Source organism: Notothenia rossii (genome assembly GCF_949606895.1).
Source record: "Notothenia rossii genome assembly, chromosome: 5".
NCBI classification, from domain to species: domain Eukaryota; kingdom Metazoa; phylum Chordata; class Actinopteri; order Perciformes; family Nototheniidae; genus Notothenia; species Notothenia rossii.
This window is the reverse complement of record NC_136903.1, coordinates 44904352-44923992: the sequence shown is the minus strand read 5'-3', so window position 1 is coordinate 44923992 and position 19641 is coordinate 44904352. Positions and strand designations below refer to the sequence as shown.

Here is a 19641-nt window from a genome sequence, read left to right as displayed (position 1 = left end):
CATGACCCTAATATCATAACATGTGTGTTCTGGAGAATCACAGAACTGACAATCATCCTTATTATGATGCCGTTAAAACCAATTATTTAAATGTATTTGTGAAATTCGGCATCATGTAAGTTGCGCTGACAGGTCCACACACTGCTACCCCGCAGCGAGGCTCCCCCCGCCCTCCTGCCGATAGTTGACGAGCGTCAAGCTCCTCAACCCCCCCCCCCCCCCCCCCCCCGTTGATAATTCTCGATTGTTGGCACGCTGATAAAAAAAAATTTTTTAAATGGAACTTCATATCAAAAAGTTTGCCGACCCCTGGTTTACAGAAAGGTAGGAACAACTTAATTACATGCTACTCAAGCTAGAATGATAACAAACCACAGGTGCGCTACATAGCAGGTTCGTGGCGCAACACACTGGCCGTTTCTCAATATCGAGGAAACTGGCTTCCAAGCCAATATTTCAAAGTTGCTACGTCATCGAGTGCCGCCGAAGGACTGTTCCAATCTTCAGCATACTTGGAATTCCACCGAGGCCGCGTCCTTGGTTTGGGGGTAATTTCGAGGCTGCACATGGGTGAACTTCGAGTCCTTAAAATCCCCAAAAATGCTTTGCGCATGGACCAATTTCAAAAACCCTTGCGGAGAATTGCTGAACCGACGCAGCACACATTTAAATGTAAATATGTAGTGGCGTAGAACATGTGTTGGTAAATATGTTACTTTGTTACATTTGTTTGTTATCACCAAAAATGTGTTCCGTGAAAGTAAAGCAAGTTCATAATTAGATAGACATCGTGAGGTATTTATTTTCGGTACAGTTTATGTTGAAACCGTTAGAGAGAGTGGCACACTTGTTAGCCTGTTCCATTCTTCTTCGTTTTCCGAAGCCGTGGCTTGGAAGCATACTTGCTTCGTTTCTGAAGTAAGTGACTTGGAAGTACGCGACTACCAAGCCAGCATCCTCGCGATTGAGAAACACCCAATCTCTATAACACAGTGAATTATGTCCCGTAATGTTCCACCACAAAAGCAAGCAACTGTTGGACTTAAGCTCTACAAATACTCACACTTTAAAAACACGCTAAACACAAGTCAATCAATATAAACTCACCTTATGATTTTCATGGCTTTATCCTAGCTAACACCAGTGAATGACAATGTTCACAAATTGACAGCTGTATTTACGTTGCTCGTTGTAACGGCAAATGTGAACTCAGCTTTTTGAAAATAATGCGTCTTGTGATAACCTGTAACTATGGCGAACATTTGATGACATTAAATAACTTTTAATAACTTTTACCTTGTAGAGATCTCCTCGGAACAGAACCAGCTTACTCCTCCGATGCGGGAAGAAAATATGGTGGACCCCCCCCCCCCCCCCCCCACTTTGTTTAAAAAAGAAAAGCTTCAACATTTTCAAATAAAGATTTTTTGCAATTTTTTCTGCTTTTCATCTTGTCCATTAAAATGCCATATTGTTCAAGTTCAATTACGTATCTATTAAAAGTAGGGTTTTGAGTCCGACCATTTTGATTTGTGAATAAAATATTGTCAATAATAAGAAGCTGAGTAATCGGCTGCAGAGCAAGCTGCTGACGTGTTTGCTCAGTGGGCGGAGTTACAGAGACAAACATAACTTTTTTCTTATTTCTTAACATGATTGAGACTTATAGAACGTACACCCCTCAAGATTAAAATAGTTCTACATTGATGTTTCGATGAGAAACATTAATACATTTCTTTCTCATATATTAACTGCATATTTGCAAATTGAACAACCCCACTTTCCCCTTGTTTTCAGTGCAGATGAGTTGGTCTCCTTTTGTTTCTCTGTGGATACCTTTTGGTTACAGTCTCTGTGGTTTTACTCTGCTGTGTACATTCAGTCTCTTCAAGCAAAGTCTCAGGCACACACATCTGAATACCATGACTTGATACATTTTCTACATTTATATCATTGCCTATGGCCCTCGAGTGTGCATCCTCATGACCACATTCTATGTGTGATTCAGATGTTTGTGTTTCCTTTTCTTTTGCGCTTTTGGTTGTGAATTTCACCAACCTGTGCTTTTGCACCCTCTCTGTTTCTGGGTAATACACCAGATAAGCTGTGCTGTTTTTATCATAGCCAATGAAAACCCCTTTCTCACATCTAGAGGCTAGTTTCCCTTTTTCTCGTTTGTACCAAATGTTTGCAGTTTGGATACATTTGGTTCTTTCAGGCGTTTTCTTTGTGCGCCTGCTGTAGCACCTGTTTCTTACAAAAGCTGCAGTCTGCATAGCGTAGTTCCATAGCTTGTCTGGTAACCCGCTCTCTATCAATAAGCATCTGCTCATATCATAGAGAGTTCGCCAGCTTCTCTCTGCTGTACCATTTTGGTGTGGTGAATAGGGTGCAGACGTTTCATGCCTAATCCTATTTTTAGTTGAGAGTGCCTGAAAGTCTCGGCTTGTAAACTCAGTGCCGTTGTCTGAACGAATACACTTGACTTCTCCATAAGGTGCTATGTCTGCCAATAACCTTTCTGTGGCTTGCACTGTATCACTTTTTGACTTCAGAAAATATACCATCACGGTGCCTCAATAGTCATCTGTAAATGACTGTGCATATCTGTGGCCTTCTCTGCTCAGTGTTGACATGGGACCAGTTCAATCATTATGTACTAGCTCTAAGGGTTTCTCAGCCTTTCTGTCTGGCTCCCTATTTCTAGTCTGTGTGAATTTTCCTTGTGTACACACTTCAACTAACTGAGTAGGCTTAACTGCTGTTCCTTTTATCTCCATGCCTGTTACTCCACTTTGTAATTTCTGTACATCTTCATAGTTGCAATGACCCAACATTTCATGCCAAGTTTGCATATCATGACACCCTTTACATTTTTCAACATTTTCTGTAACAGTTGGCACGTAATACAAATGTCCACTCTCGTGGATGTCAAACCTGCTACTGTCCTTGGTAACCATTGTCGCTCCTCCATTTGCAGCTCTATGAAGGTATGTACAGTGCATCCCGTAGCTGTGCTCTGTGCTGTCGTCCAGTGTCGTCTAGTACAGGGGTTCCCAAAGTGTGAGGCGCGCCTCCCCTGGGGGGCGCCAGAGAGCTTCAAGGGAGGCGCAGCCGCCAGAAAAAAATAAAGAGAAACAGTGAAATCTAGCTAGTTAACTTCAGCTAAATGTATGCAAGCGGCAAAATATGGATAGATTTTTTGTGAAGTTACCTAAAGTGAGAGAGGAGACAGCGTCTGTCAGAAAACGGAGGAAGTATGACAATGATTATTTGAAGCTAGGGTTTTCATGGACCGGTCCTGATGACACTCCACTGCCACAGTGTGTTATCTGCAACGAGGTGCTAGCTAATGACAGTATGAGACCATGTAAACTCCGGTGTCATATTGAGACGAAACACCCATGTTTGGTGACCAAGCCACAGGAGTTTTTTGACCGGAAGCTCAAGGAATTGCAGTCACAGAAAAATGTAATTGACACATTTAGCACTGTGAATATAAAGGCAACCGAAGCATCATACCGAGTGGCGTTACGGATAGCTAAGGCAGGTAAGCCTCACAACATTGATGAAACGTTACTCCTCCCTGCTGCTAAAGACATCTCCGTCTCAACTATTTCTCTCTGAGTGCAACGTATGAGGAAGCTGCCATCCTTAACCTCAACATGTTTAAAACATAAAGATAAAGAGGTTTAAAAAAGCTATTGTTTAATGTTTTAAGGAGGTGACGCTCAGCCAATCAAAAAAGAGAAAGGTAGCGAAAACAGAGCATTTTATGACATTTTCTCTTACTGAACGTCTTTGAAATGCAATTGAATACCCCTGCATTATAGCAACAATAATTGGGAGGGGGGGCGCGGCTGTGATTATGTTCTCTGAGGGGAGGCTCACCTTCCCACACTTTAGGAACCCCTGGTCTAGCAGATACACGATCGCTGTTCCTCTGCGTTGTGCTATTCCGCTGAATTTGGTCCCGTCAGCTAACTCCACTGAATGTGTCCCTGAAAGGAATGAGTCATCATAGCTGTCAAACTTTTCAATATTGTTCAAGATGTGGGATATTGCTCCAGCGTCCACCATGATGCCTCTCATCTCTACGTTGTCTGGAGGTCTCCCGCTCTTCGGGTGCTTTGCCTTGAAGAATTGGTCTTGTTCGCTGTTTTCCTCCTCTTTCACTTTTCTGACACCATCTTGTCCCCTTTTTTTCTTGCACAGGGATTCTTCGTGTGTGTTATTTTTGCAGTAACCACACCACACTTTTCTGTGACATGTTCTTGCCTTATGCCCTCTTATTCCAACCCAGTCTCATGGCATTTCGTGTTCACAAACACGATTTTTAATCAATTGATTTGTGTTCACCAACACGATTTCCCCCTTTTTTTCGTGTTGCACAGCACGATTTTAAAAGCAATGTATTTCTATTGGTAGTCTCACGGCATTACGTGTTATAGGAAGACCGGAAGCTGTGTGGTTCATGAAAACATGTTCTTACTCAATAGCAAGCCACAATTATTGCTTTTATTTGATCTCACCAGAATGCGTGACTCCACGACTCCTTAACACCGCATTGCGTGGTGGAGTCACGACATTTGTTACATTTACGTGTCGGCACCACGCAAACAACGCCAATGTAAAGTGAATGAGGCTCCTTTGTCATGGTGCACACACACATTTCTACAACGTCCTGCAGTGAGCTTTTTATTCTATAAAACGTTTTTAAAATCTACTTTATAGCTTGTAGTAACTCACGGGAGGCTTGTTTTCTTTTATTTGTATTCATAATAATCTTTATTTTTTGTCAGAATGCATTATGGTGTATTATTTACCAAATTTGTATTCTCAAAAAACAGTGCATTGTGTGTAATACAACTGTGATTTTTATTAAATTAGTTATTTTTTAGGGAAGGCTAGAGCTTCAGCTGTATCAAATAGATTGTTCCCTTTAGTTTACGTTATTTAAAAATCAATTATATTCCTATTTGATCAATAAAGGGGTATTGTAGGCCAATATTAGTCATTTAAAAAATATATAATGATGATAATGATGGTGAAAACCACTCCCCCCACATCGGAATGACGATGGCTACTGACTGTATTTTAAATGCTTTTTGTTTAATAATAATAATAATCATTTTTATTATAACAACAATAAACCAGAAGAAGATTCCGTCATTACCACGGCAACTGTTAGAAATTAAAATCAATGTTTTGATGGTATAATGTAGCTTAAACATACCGTCAGTTTAAACGCTCTTTTATACTGAAAAACCAGAAATTCTTGTGCACAAGCAGTTAAGCTTTTATTCTGAAAATCCTTCATCTACGGTTAGCATTTAGCATGTGGCTAATATACGATTTCCTAAAGAGGTGAATTGAGAAGCGAAATGACGTGGTGTGGTGAAAACCGAAACCTACTGATTTAACACTACAACTATAGATGTCGAGATACTACCATGTTGAATATTAAATGAAAGTACAGTTTATTTGAATACATTATTGTTTACAGACGAGAGTAGCATGTGACAACATCCGGAATGACCGGAAACCAAACGAGCCGAGAAGTATTGTTTAGAGCAGAGGTGCCCAGTACGTCGACCGCGGTCGACCGGTCGACCGCGGGGGCAATGCTGGTAGATCGCGAGTCATTCATAAATTTAAAAAAATCCAGCTCCGTTAAAATAGACAAAACAGGTTTTGATCCCTCCTCCCTTGGCCTCCCTGCCACTTAATTCAGGAGTTGACTTGATTGACAGAAAAAGCGACCTATTGCTTTCCAGTCTGTTAACCCAGAATGCAAAGCGATACAAAATCAGTCAAGTGCCGGGAGAGACAAACAACAAAATGAGTGCGGGAACGAGCAAAAAGCTAAAGACATACCACTTCCACACAGAATGGGAGGGAGAATCTTTTTTTGTGATGTCACATTCAAAGGTTATTTGCCTTATTTGTAAAGCAAGCGTCGCTCTGCCAAAGAAAGGTAACGTGGAGAGGCATTATCGGAGTGTACAAGGCATATGACAGCGACTTCCCTCCGAGTAGCGAGTTGAGAAAGGTCATGTATTATTGCTACACAAACATTATCTCTTAGTCTTAGTGTCGCCAACTCGTTTCTAACATGCAAAAAGACAAACAAATGCGTCTATGGTCGGTGTATTTTCTATCTTTCCAATCCAGAAGAGATCTCTCTCTCCCCCGTCTGTTTGCAAGGGGGCGGGGCAGTTTACACACACGCATCTGCTACATGCAGCAACACACGGAGGAGATGGTGGAGAGAAGCGCTCCAAGGTGTGGTTACATGTTACCCGTCTTGAGGTGGACAATGCTCGTCACCAAAAGTGTTTAGCATGTAAGGGCGGTAACACGAGCAATTTGTCTAAACATTTAGCAAAAGTGCACCACATTCAGACGGAGGAATGCACCGGGTTCGACTGTCTTTCTAGTAGCTCTGTAGCCCCATCCACGAGTAACGTTTCCACGTCAGGTGTTATGTATGCTAGCAGCAACACACGGGGTTAACTACATTATACAAACATGGGTTAATGATTAGAGGTAACTGAGTTATTTATTTTGTTAAAGTTTCAGCTATTCTGTTTCCAGTTCTGTCATCAGATTATTTAATAAGATTTGTTAAAACATTGTTGTTTCTTTTGATGTGAAATATTATTTATTTAATTCAAATAAAAAGCAATGTTAATTTTGTTCACAATTTGTTAAGTTAATTTAATAATATATGTATTTTTGAATCAAGTATTCATCTTTATTGTCTTCATTGTTAGTTTCCACATGCCTAAAACAACCTTAAACTAAATCTAAAAGTTGATGGCTAAATAAGAGCGTTTGAGAAATTGTGCAAGGCACACAGTAGTAGTCCGAATAGTCGATTAATCGTTTCATTAATCTATAGATTAATCGATAATCAAATTAGTCGTTTGTTGCAGCCCTATTGTAGTTATCCCATGTAAAAATAAAACGTGTTATTCAGCAACCCTTGCAATTTGGGATTTTATTTTTGGTTGGTAGACCTCGGTTAGCTGGTCATTTCAAAAGTAGCTCACCAGCCAAAAAAGTGTGGGCACCCCTGGTTTAGAGTATTGATTACAGCGTTTAGAATGTGTTAAATGAAAAGTGATGAAAGAGAATATGAGGAGAAACTGCGTGTTAAGCATATATTGAATTTGAAAAGAACCTATCCTCTGTTGAAATGCAATAACGGACATTGGAGACGAGGTGAGCCGGCTGGCGGGGAGGAGCCAGCAGAGGATATGGATATATAAGAGCGCCGGAGGAGAGATCCGGTCTCTTCTCTTCTTGCTCAGGAGAGCCAGATCACAGCTGTTTTCTGCCGGAACAATATTCTGTCTGTAACACTACCGCGCCTTTTTTAATTAAAGTATCCCATTTGAATCTTTTCAGAGACTCCATTTAGTCTCATTTTAAAGCTTCTCTCCTGGACGCGAGAATAAAGAACATATTTAACACAACGTTACGTCGCGCTTGACGGCAACCTGACGTAGCCACGTTACGTTACCCACAATCACCTCACTTTCATTAATTTCATCTGACAACGGACTACAGTAAGTATCTAAAATCAAGGGGAGTTTATTTCTTTAAAACACAAAATAATATTGCTTTTATTTATTCCACTGTAGCACAGTCTCTATAGCGTTTCATTCCTGGATATTAGGTTGAGTTTTGTAGTGTGTTTAGCTTTTACAATAGGCTACGCGCAACCTACTGTAGCGGCCACGTCCAGCTACCAGCTACCTCCAGCCTTCCAGTCAAAGTTTTTAGCTGGATAGCATTTATAGTTTATACAGCTACATGACATTAGCTGTCCCCGGCACAGTTGGATAGTAGAGGTGCGTGCTAGAAAAATATGTTTAAATGCATGTATTTGCACATGTGTTGTAAAGACAGTGTTCAACACAGAGTTTTAATAGTGGCTAAAGGGCATCGTGTCACGATTCTCATGTTATGTCACGTTTATAGTTTTGTAGGTTTGGGTGTTTTTGCTGTTTTCCATGTCATGTTTTCCTCTGGGTTATTGTCTGGTCCTTTTCCCTGTGTTTTCCTCTTGTCATTAGTTTCCCTGGTGTGTCTAATTGTCTGATTATGTTCACCTGGGCCCCTGTGTTTTCTCCTCCCTCCTCACCTGTGTCTTGTTGTGTGATTGAGTCTTGTGTGTATTTAAGTTCTGGGTTGTCTGTCTGTCTTGGTCGGTTCGTCTTGTTCCCTGACTAGTTCTGCGGTGAGTGTTCTGTTTGTGTCATTGTACATTTATCTCATAGCCTTGAAATAAAGGAAGTTCAGTTTATATCTGCATTTGGGTCCTGCTTGTTTCACAAACCGTGACAGTACGAACCGACCAAAAAATGGGCCCAGCAGATCCGTTCGAGTCGGAATTATTAAATGTTTCCTTTTTTTTGGCTAACTGCTCGGATAGATGGAAGAGAGCACCCGGAGTTCAGCAGCGGGAGGCTGTATTGTCGGAGGCGCGCCAGATGGCTAGGGAGAAACCAGGTATGGTGAAGTTCTTACCTGGCTGGATTTCAAAGATCCTCCCTGTGTGTGATTCCCGGCCTGCTAGCCCCAGGCATGCTAGCTCCCGGCCTCCCAATTCCCAACCTGGCACCATACTCCTCGGTGGGTTCCGTCTGCAGTCAACCCATGCTTCTGCCCCAGTTCCTGCTCCTGTCCAGGAGTCATATTCTGGAACTCGTCTGGCTTATGGAGGTCCACGGAGTATTCAGGCGGCTGCTAAGAGGAGGAGTCGCAAGGCCAAGCAAGCAGCTCAAGCCCCAAGAGCCATGGTTCCGGCCCCAGAACCGTACCTTACAGCCATGTTTCCGGCTCCAGAACCGGACCTTACAGCCATGTTTCCGGCCCCAGAACCGGACCTTACAGCCATGTTTCCGGCCCCAGAACCGGACTTTACAGCCATGTTTCCGGCTCTAGAACCGGACCTTACAGCCATGGTCCCGGCTTCAGTGCCGGCTCCAGTAACCATGGTCCCGACTCCGGCTCCTCGTCACCTGCTGGCTCATCGGCCGACGCCAGCTCCCCGTGTCCTGATGGCTGTCTGTCCGACGCCAGCTCCCCGTGTCCTGATGGCTGTCTGTCCGACGCCAGCTCCCCGTGTCCTGATGGCTGTCCGCCCGACGCCAACTCCATGTCTTGTCACGTTGGAGGTCCCGCAGACTACTCTTCTGCCGGGGGTCCTGCCAACCCCATGTCCTGAGCCGTTGGAGGTCCCGCAGACTGCTCTTCTGCCGAGGGTCCTGCCAACCCCATGTCCTGTGCCGTTGGAGGTCCCGCAGACTACTCTTCTGCCGGGGGTCCTGCCAACCCCATGTCCTGTGCCGTTGGAGGTCCCGAAGACTACTCTTCTGCCGGGGGTCCTGCCAACTCCATGTCTGGTCCCGTTGGAGGTCCCGCAGACTACTCTTCTGCCGGAGGTCCTGCCAACCCCATGTCCTGCGCCGTTGGAGGTCCTGCAGACTGCTCTTCTGCCGGGGTCCTGCCAACCCCATGTCCTGTGCCGTTGGAGGTCCCGCAGACTACTCTTCTGCCGGTGGGCCTGCCAACTCCATGTCGTGTCCCGTTGGAGGTCCCGCAGACTACTCTTCTGCCGGGGGTCCTGCCAACCCCATGTCCTGAGCCGTTGGAGGTCCCGCAGACTGCTCTTCTGCCGGGGGTCCTGCCAACTCCATGTCGTGTCCCGTTGGAGGTCCCGCAGACTACTCTTCTGCCGGGGGTCCTGCCAACCCCATGTCCTGAGCCGTTGGAGGTCCCGCAGACTGCCCTTCTGCCGGGGGTCCTGCCAACTCCATGTCTTGCCACGTTGGAGGTCCCGCTGACTACTCTTCCGCTGGGGGTCCTGCCAACTCCATGTCCTGTCGCGGTGGGGATTCCGCCGACTGCTCTCCTGCCGGGGATCCTGCCGGTCCTGTGTCCTCTTCCATGGGGGATCTTGCCGACACCGGCTCCTGACCGGCCTCCGGAGCTGTCGGGTCTTCACCCCTCCTCGGACTCTGCCTTGCCCCCTGGCCGTCCGCCCGAGATTCCCTCCATGGACTCTGCCTTGCCCCCAGGTCGTCCGCCCGAATTCCCCTTTTTGAACTCTGCCTTGCCCCCGGGCCGTCCGCCCAAATTCCCCTTTTTTGAACTCTGCCTTGCCCCCGGAACGTTCGCCCTCCACCCGTCCTCCAGACCCCCTCCACCCACCCTGCTGGATTTTATTTGGGGGTTATGTCACGATTCTCATGTTATGTCACGTTTATAGATTTGTAGGTTTGGGTGTTTTTGCTGTTTTCCATGTCATGTTTTCCTCTGGGTTATTGTCTGGTCCTTTCCCTGTGTTTTCCTCTTGTCATTAGTTTCCCTGGTGTGTCTGATTATGTTCACCTGGGCCCCTGTGTTTTCTCCTCCTTCCTGACCTGTGTCTTGTTGTGTGATTGAGTCTTGTGTGTATTTAAGTTCTGGGTTGTCTGTCTGTCTTGGTCGGTTCGTCTTGTTCCCTGACTAGTTCTGCGGTGAGTGTTCTGTTTGTGTCATTGTACATTTATCTCATAGCCTTGAAATAAAGGAAGTTCAGTTTATATCTGCATTTGGGTCCTGCTTGTTTCACAAACCGTGACACATCGGCGATGGAGTGGAACAAAAATGTGGAACTGGAGTTTTTCCAGAGGATTTGACTGGCCAGTGGGGACCACCCAATGTCCCACTCTGAATCAGAAATACTTAATTGATCTCCGGGGGAAATTGGGATTGTTACATTGTAGAATTAAAATATATAGTAGAAGATATAAGAAAAACAAGTATTTAAAAATATGTGCATAATATAACAATATGCACTGTTTCCCCTAGGTTTACTGCTTTGGGGGGGGGGGGGGGGGGATGCTGGCTGAGGCGAGAGAGGAGCTGTGGATTATTGTTATTGATTAATGCATCAGTGTTTCTTTGGGTCAAAAACACTAAACTCACAACTTAAAATGAAAGCATTTAATTTATTTAATAAAAGAACACATGTTCAATGTGAAAAGTGACAGTAGATATAGATTAGTTGCAATTTGGTGCTATATATATATTATATAAATTAAAACATTTAATGAAAAAATGGTTTTAAACACCTTGAATTTCAGGGGGAGCGCGGGGCTCCGTTGTCGGGGCGCAGTGCCCCTCTAAAACAATGGTAGGGGAAACACTGATATGCACAGTATAAATGCATAATGTGTGCCAGAGTAATGCTCAGATTAATTATTATTGCATATAGAGTAATGCACAGATTAATTATTATTACATAGAGTATTGCACAGATGTTACTGTTATTCTAAATAATCCTATTTATTTTTCCTGTTTTACAGCTTCATTACAACGCTTACTATCACCAACACACACATATCCACACACACACATATAAAACCAACGGCACTTTTAAGAGCCACTCTCTCTCTCACTGTCTCTCTTTCTATCACTCTCTCTCACTTTCTCTTTCAATCACTCTCTCACTTTCTCTTTTAATCACTCTTTCACTCCTACAAATGGCTGGAGGGTCACAAAAAAAGACCTGCCCAAACTGTAGAGAAAATATTTACTGTGGAAATAAAATCTGCCCACTATGTGAACATCCACAGCCAAACAATGTGAGACTCAAAAAGAAAATGGACAAATTCCAAAGCCAGCAGAAGCAGTGGTTGTCATCCATGACTAAAAACAGAATCAAGTCCCACGTTCTTGATGACGCCGCCCTTCTGGTATGTAGTTTACAGAATTATCTCATTCACCAAAAGTGTGAAAAGTAGTTTTATTACTTTGACAGAAGATTATAAATGAACTGGTATTGCTCCACATCCACAGTATTAATTGTATTATTAATGAGAATATAATTCATGATTAATGATTTTCAAACAGAATTAACTATTATGTGTAGGAAGTTTAGAAAGTGACTCATAAGTTAAAAATCCCAAATGTATCCAACAAAACATTATGAACAAATCATTGTTTTTATTATGATGCCAGGATATTAGGATAAATTCAAATGTAAACAACAGTTTTGTGTATTTATCTAATTGATCTCTCTACCTCTCAACAATTATTTTCCCAGCTGGAGAAGTTGCATGCCCTTGGCTTGAAGCCCCTGCTGCTGCTGGCGTATCCCCCTACCAAGAGGGTACCACGGACATCTAAAAGGAAGGTTTTGATGCCCATGCATACCCAGCTTAGCCCATTAGCCAAGACATGCCTCGACAATGTGGAGGCCATTTTCAAGCTGATGGTTGCAGGTGAGATTGCATTTATTTAATAACCATCTGCACGAGTCACTCATGCATATATTGACTATCTGTTATACAATGTGTGGTGTTGATTTGTCCTGTTTATTTCAAAGCAACAAAGAAAGTCATTTTAAAGAGCTGGGGTCTCATTTATAACTGTTATGTATGCACAAAACAGGGCTTGAAAGAGGTCTATGCCACTTCCCATGCAAAAGTTGTAATCTATGTATTTTTTTTAATTGACAGAAGATTATGATGACAGGGGAAATTGTCTATGCAGATGGTGAGGTGGTGAATTGAAGCCAGATTGTAGAAATACATGTTATAAGCATCATACATATAATAAAGCCTATGCGTCCTAATTATATTGCAGGCCAAAACTTAAATACATTTTGTTCACTTATCAAACTTCCATTTTCCAATGATAACCCAGTGTGGGGGATACCATTGACTTTTGCAAATATTGAAGCGATCAGTTTGATTGCTGTAAACATTTAATTACTGTATGATACTCATAATGCTGCATGCTGGACCACTGGCACTGCTAGGACCCCCTGCATGTAAGAATTAAGATAAGAGGGGACAAGTATTCTGGGACATCCTCCATCACAATCAGAGTCACAGTCACACAGTCAGAAAAAAAATGTGTTTCTTCTTCAAATAAATTGCGCTGAGCAGTGGCTCTGTGGACAACCCTCAGCTTCTCTGGCTCCTCTGCCCTAATGCCAAGCAGATACCTGTGGGTGACATCATACTCAATCAATCTTTTTTTTACAGTTTAGCTTGATTGGGGTTGCCTTTGTTTGCATGTTTTGCACATTGGCCTAATTTCATATTTTATAATGTATGTGTGTGTATTCCATGTTCCTGTTTTTGAACATTCGATATTCAAAGGTGTTATTGTCATATGCACCGCTACAGCGTAGTTGTTGGAAATGACAATCTTAACTCCCAGGCTCCTCCAACAATACAGCATACAAACAGTACAAGAAGAAATAAAATAGTGCAAGAAGAAACTAGTCCAACAACGTAGGTGCAAAACTTACATGCAGGAATAAGTCAAATATATACTTATAAAATAGAATAAGATAAGACAGAAAGTAAAATGAAATACTAATATGGGGAGGCATGAATGAAAATCTTGTATAAACAGATGTGGATATGTATAAATATATTATATATGAACAGATAACTAACCAATGCAACATTATGGTATTATACATAATAAATAAATATGTGGGCTTTTAAACATATTTGTACTACTAAACCTTTGTAGGTTGGACAAGACTCAACCCAGACCAAGAGGAGAACCCTGACACACCAACACCACCCCAAGACCCACCCAACCAACTGCCCGATGGAAGCTACATCTTAAATTTGGTGCCATGTGATCCATCACCCATCACCCATAACCAGCAACCACAGGAAACAGCAGATCCACCACCACACCAGGCTCCAAGCACCCACTCACAACTAAACCAGGCTCCAAGCACTCACCTACCACCACACCAGGCTCCAAGCACCCACCCACAACCAAACCAGGCTCCAAGCACTCACCTACCACCACACCAGGCTCCAAGCACCCACCCACAACCAAACCAGGCTCCCAGCACCCACCCACCACCAAACCAGGCTCCCAGCACCCACCCACCACCACACCAGGCTCCCAACACCCACCCACCACCAAAGCAGGCTCCCAGCACCCACCCACCACCAAACCAGGTTCAAATTATGCTGGAACCATCACACCAAATCCCACCAATGCGGCAGCCACGTAAAAGAACCAAAACAATGAAAGGTATGTTTAGCTTATATTCTACTCACATTTAGATGCCACGTAAGCATCAGTAAATTAATGTTGCGATTTTTGTAGACGTTCCAAACATTGATTTATTAAAGGCCGGACTCATATTTGCCTTCAAATGTTATGCATATATTATATATATACTATATTTATGATTTGCACACATGCACATTTTGGAGTTAAAACAAAGACACAACAGAGTAACCTCTATGTATGTTTTCTGATAAGCTGAAGTCACATTCATTAAAAACCTTTCTATACTTTATAATTGAATAGAAAGCTTGCACATCATTGCTTAATGTAATATAGTGCTACAGAGCCCAAATCCCAGTGTAATGAATATAAGACTAAAACATATCCACTCAGTAGCAAGTAATGTAAGATGTAATAAGTCCATTAGCACACACAGCAACATCCCGAAGGAATGGCAGAGAAGCTAAGATTTTGAATAAAAGCATGTGTAGACTCTTGAACTTCTGTGATTTCTCAGTAGGAAACACTAAATGTGCTTATGTCACACAGTGGAAATGTGTGTGCATTCTGAGTTGAGCCCTCTACAAAACGTACTTTACCTGTTAATAATGTATTCCATACAATTACAGATTGCTCTCACAACCATCTCGAGGTGTTCCCTGTCCGAAAATAATAAAGACAAGGAACCGAAAGGTAGGATAATGATTACCTGGATGACAGTGTTTGCTGTTGGATAACTTTCTGAATTTTTATAGCAAGTACTTTATCTTACCTTGAAGGAATGCTGTTGTCCAATTCACCATATTAAGCTATTTGTGTAAATATCCTGTAAATCCCTCTAGTCGGTCAGACTTCTTTTTTCACGACTATATTTTTAAATATATGCAAACTATTTGAACAATACATAAGTACTTGTGAAAGTACAAAGTTCAAAGATCATACAGATGTACAATGTCTTTGTCTGCCTGCCATGGGGGGACGGAGCACCTTTATGACTGGGAGCCCTGCACCATTTGGTATGTTAATTTGCTTTTGTACAATTAAATCTATGTGCGCTGTTAACATTTGTGGTAATTGTTGGCACGCCATTATCTTAGGTGGCATTTGTTAAAGAAAAATGCAAAAAGTTCTGCTGTCTGTAGCACCAGCTATACACAAGTTTTTTTAAATGTGCAAAGTCCACACTAAACGATAAATTTAAACTAGGTCGTTTATTTAATTAAAGCTGTGTCAATATTTGATTACACCACAGAGACACCAGGTTCACGTTAGCTACTCTTGCATTAAGTCCACACTTACTAAAGTATTAGTAAATAAACACCAAACAACAACCGAAATGTAAAGGAACTAGGACAAAGAATTATGATTAGACATTCATCTACAGATAGTGCAAATCAACAACAGTGACAATCAAGTGGTGAAACCGTAAACTACAACAAAGGGTAATATATCAGTACCCTATTATTGGGCAGATCAAATTGTAACGTAACAAACGCATCATGATATAATTTCCTCAAGGGGATCTATAGACTGTTTGTTATCTATCAAATGCTATTTGATCCCTTATCTTGGAATACAATGTGCCTGTTGGAGTAGTTATTATTCACTTGAAATGTTCTGCTGTAAGGCAATGATTTTACATTTTGATGCTATGATAATAGTCTGAGGAAACATCACCTTTGTCAGGGTTTTACAATTATTACACTAAGGATGGATGAATGTGTTCTTATAATTAGAGGTTTTATAGGATTTTTCCACAACATTTTGGCATTTTCAGCTGCTGTGCCTATTTACCTTTGTTAACACGATTAACCCGTTTTCCATATTTTTCAATGAGCAACAGTTGCTGTAAGGAACCTTAACGTACCATAATGTAGTTATTTAGAGTAGGGGTGCACCGAATGGGAAATTCTTGGCCGAAACCGATACCGAAAATAGGAAACAGTTGGCCGAAAACCGAATGCCGAAAGGCCGAAAATGATTAATAGAAATATATATATATATATATATGTATACATTTTTTACCAATGTTGTTCAGCTACCTGATTATGGAAAAAGACATGATTATGGCAAAACTTAACTTAAATAATAATCACTATTATGGGTCCATAAAACATTTATTCAGCACTTTTGAATGCATACAGTACATTAATTCCAAGTCAAGTGTATTTTATTTTCTCTGTAGGATAACTACAACAAAGTGCATTCAGAACAAAGCCAATGTGCTTTAAAACTGCATAAACATCTAGGCCAGTAGGCCTACAACAAAATAGTGTAAATAAAGACTGTAACAGCCAGGCCTTCAACAACAACAAATGCACCTATAAGTGCATGCATACAAATGTGCAAACTGGATAAATCCCCATGAATGTAACTATTTACAAATGAAATTACAATTGAATTTCAAGAATCTGTAAATAAGGCTGTCTGTCCTCATAAGCAAAGTAGTAAACATTGTATAAAGATACATAAAGTGAAAACTGGATACAAAATCCACAATCAATTACAAATTAAATTACAATTTCAAGAATCTGCAAATAAGGTGGTCTGTCCTCATGAGCAATGTAAACAACATTGTATAATTTAGATACCAAAAGTACAATATATTGAACACTGTGCTGCTGTCATTTCCCCCTAATGATAACCTGAGATGGTGAATTATAACTCACAATGAAAATCGTTCAGGAAAGTGGGTATAGATATAGACATGTAGAACTAGATAAGCTTATGATAAGCCAGCCTTGTCTACTTATTAAGGAAAAGTGGGAGGTTCTTTTTAATGAACAGTAGCTTCTCTGCCTTATCAGCCATAAGTCTGTTCCTCTTCTCATCAAGCACATGAAAGGCAGCGCTGAACAGTCTCTCGCTGTCAGTGCTTGTGATTTGATCTTACTCTGCATATTTGTCCGGGTGTTTTGATTTCAAGTGGTGGAGTAATCCCGAAGTGGTGAAAGTCTTTGCAGTTACACCCCCTCGAGAAATGTCAGCTGAACACGTTTTACAAATCGCAATCCGCGCCTCTTTCTCTGATATTTTTAAATATCTCCAAGCGCCAGACATGTTGGCTGTGAGCCAGCCGCGAGCATGGTCGCGCGCCGTGCTTGTCGCCGCGTTTTGATTACATCATCACAACAACACATTAGCTTACCAACGTAACCCTGTTCCCTGACATTCGGTGATATTTTTTCGGTGCTAGAACCCTTTCGGCCGAAAGGGCCTTTTTAACCATTTTCGGCCGATAATTTTCGGCGGCCGAATATTCGGTGCATCCCTAGTTTAGAGAGTGAGAACAAAAACACTCAGTGTAGCTGAACAGTTAAAAGTGACATTGGTTAATTGCTGCATCCATACAGTGGAATACCAAATACTTAATTTGTCTTCAAACATTTCTAAAACAGTATAAACATTTTAAAGTAGCCTAATGAAAATCAATTGAATGTGTATTACTGCTCACTAATTCTTCTTCACCCTCCCTTTATTTTATTTTTTTCTCAGTTGTATGTCCTGGCCTCCATCCTGGCAAGCAGCCTGATTCCCACCCTATGCAAATCCCATTGCCAAACAAAACAATAAATGTTTTGGTGTTTGTATGGAATTAATAAAGTGCAACAGTTTAACAACTGCAACAGACTTAACATTTTTTTGACTTGAAGGATTGTTGCATTGTTTTATGGCCACTGGCAATTAATTTCACAGGTGAATTGCATATTGATGTAAAATGAAGCTCAGCGCAAGTTCTTTCAGGAAGACTGGGTATATACGTATATATATACATTCACTCCGCAGCTGCATATAATCAGCTCATCACAGGCGTTGTCTTTAACATATTACATTTCACCTCATTCTCCAGCAGCCAATCACCGTGCTGCAGCCAAACTTTAAAATGGCAGTCAGCTGTTATTTCAGGTTGTCATGCTGCCGCCCGCCTCCACCCCATCCACCTCCTTTCATCACATCCACTGCCAGGAGAGCTAATCCAAAGACCTCATCACATCCCCTCTTCATCCCATCTCCTCATCAAATCCAGATCTTCAGCATCATCACCAGTGTCTAGACCCCGGGGGGGGGGGGGGGGTTCCCTATATGCTCACGGCTCCATTTCCCCCTTTAGATATACCATTTCAGGATCGGGGTCTAATCGCCAAAGACTTAAAATGTATCGTATGGCATGTGTCAATAAATGTTCTTTAAACAAAATGAAGTCTCTCCTGATTGAAATACACAGAAGCAGCACACAAGGGGTCCTTGAGATGATAGTACATTATTGAAAATATTAATAACAGAATGCTTAATGCACAAAACATCAAGAAATAAGTAGCCAATGCTTCAATCCTTTGAGAATACACTGTTTGTAGGCTATTTTAATTTAATAATACATTACATTTATAAAGCGCTTCTCCTGGTCCTCAAAGCGCTTACAAGCAAGTAAAACAAAAATAACAAAAGTAGAAAGTGCTAAGCTAGGTGGAATAAGGGAAAGGGGTTAGTTGATTAGGAGTTGAAGGCAAGAGTGAAAAGGTGAGTTTTGAGAGATTGTTTGAATGATTTGAGAGTGTTGACGTGGCTGGAGAGGGAGTGGGGGCTGCTGCGAAGGCCCTGTCACCCGAGGTCCGGAGCTTTGTCCTGATGGGCTGCAGTAGGTTAGCTTCAGCTAACATCTGAGGCGACGGGTGGGGGCAAGGTTGTTGAGGGCTTTGAAAGTGAAAAGTAATATTTTAAAGTCAATGCGGTGTTTGATGGGGAGCTCTTGATGGGAGGAATTTAGTGTTATTATTCTTTCCCCAGTTAACTAAGCTATGCTGAAGTGCCAATAGATAACTTCTAAATACCAGTACAGGGGCTTCAAAGGTTTTTTACTCGGTTTCTTGTGGTCTTTTTGGACAGCGGAAGGCTAGATTACCCATGATCCTCAGCCACCGTTGCCGTGGAAACGGAGCCGGTCCAATCTCAGCTACCTGCATAACCCTAATTTATTTCAGATACCAAACACACTTTTTCCGAAGATTGGTGTCACAAATATCAAAACAATATAAGTGTCGATAACAAAATACATCCATCATAAACTAAACTGGAAACAGCAGTATCATTTGTCTTGTTAACACTTTAAAGTTGAGTTTTTTTTAACCCGTACCGCTAGTGGTTAAAGCACGTTATTGCATTTTTTTGTTGAATTATGTTATATTTGATGAAACATAAAAATATTAAGAGTACATACATAGGGGGAAAGTAGAAGGTCAATCATAGAAATATAGATGAAAATATTAAGAAGATACTGTTTTGATCTCTACAATAAAACAGTTTAGTGCAGGACGTCCAAAGATATTAATAGGAGGATGTGCAAAACAGACAAACGAAATAGGCTTCATTTAAACATTAAAGAATACTTTATGTTAAGGTCTTCTTTTAAATAAGAAAAAAGCTTTGGGGTATCTATCTACAGACAAATATTGAGTCTGGCAAAGTACTTAACGTTTAATATATTGCATAGTTTGTTTTGGAACTTGACAATCAACTTTCCTGCAATGTTAACTAAGTTGAAGCACTTATTTTAACTGATATTATACATATGTATTATACTCTTATAAGATGTAT

The 19641-nt window shown here is 41.6% G+C and overlaps 2 protein-coding genes across 4 annotated transcripts; both read left to right on the top strand.

The window, feature by feature from the left end:
* The first annotated feature begins 4936 nt into the window (after nt 1–4936).
* Nucleotides 4937–18113, top strand: LOC307039439 (uncharacterized protein). 3 transcript variants are annotated; one of them, XM_079681531.1, is made up of 5 exons: nt 4937–7574; nt 11364–11753; nt 12104–12281; nt 13549–14070; nt 14679–18113. In XM_079681531.1, the coding sequence occupies exons 2-5, from the start codon at nt 11541–11543 to the stop codon at nt 14720–14722; spliced, it is 957 nt and encodes a 318-aa protein (XP_079537657.1). In that variant the 5' UTR covers nt 4937–7574; nt 11364–11540; the 3' UTR covers nt 14723–18113. The 3 variants fall into 3 exon arrangements, with proteins under 3 accessions (XP_079537657.1, XP_079537656.1, XP_079537655.1); XM_079681530.1 differs by lacking the exon at nt 4937–7574 and having other exon boundaries at nt 10703–11753; nt 14679–14742; nt 17545–18113; XM_079681529.1 differs by lacking the exon at nt 4937–7574 and having other exon boundaries at nt 10703–11753.
* Nucleotides 7568–10598, top strand: LOC307039438 (uncharacterized protein). The gene is made up of 2 exons (XM_079681528.1): nt 7568–8248; nt 8444–10598. The coding sequence occupies exon 2, from the start codon at nt 8502–8504 to the stop codon at nt 9855–9857; it is 1356 nt and encodes a 451-aa protein (XP_079537654.1). The 5' UTR covers nt 7568–8248; nt 8444–8501; the 3' UTR covers nt 9858–10598.
* Nucleotides 18114–19641: the final 1528 nt, after the last annotated feature.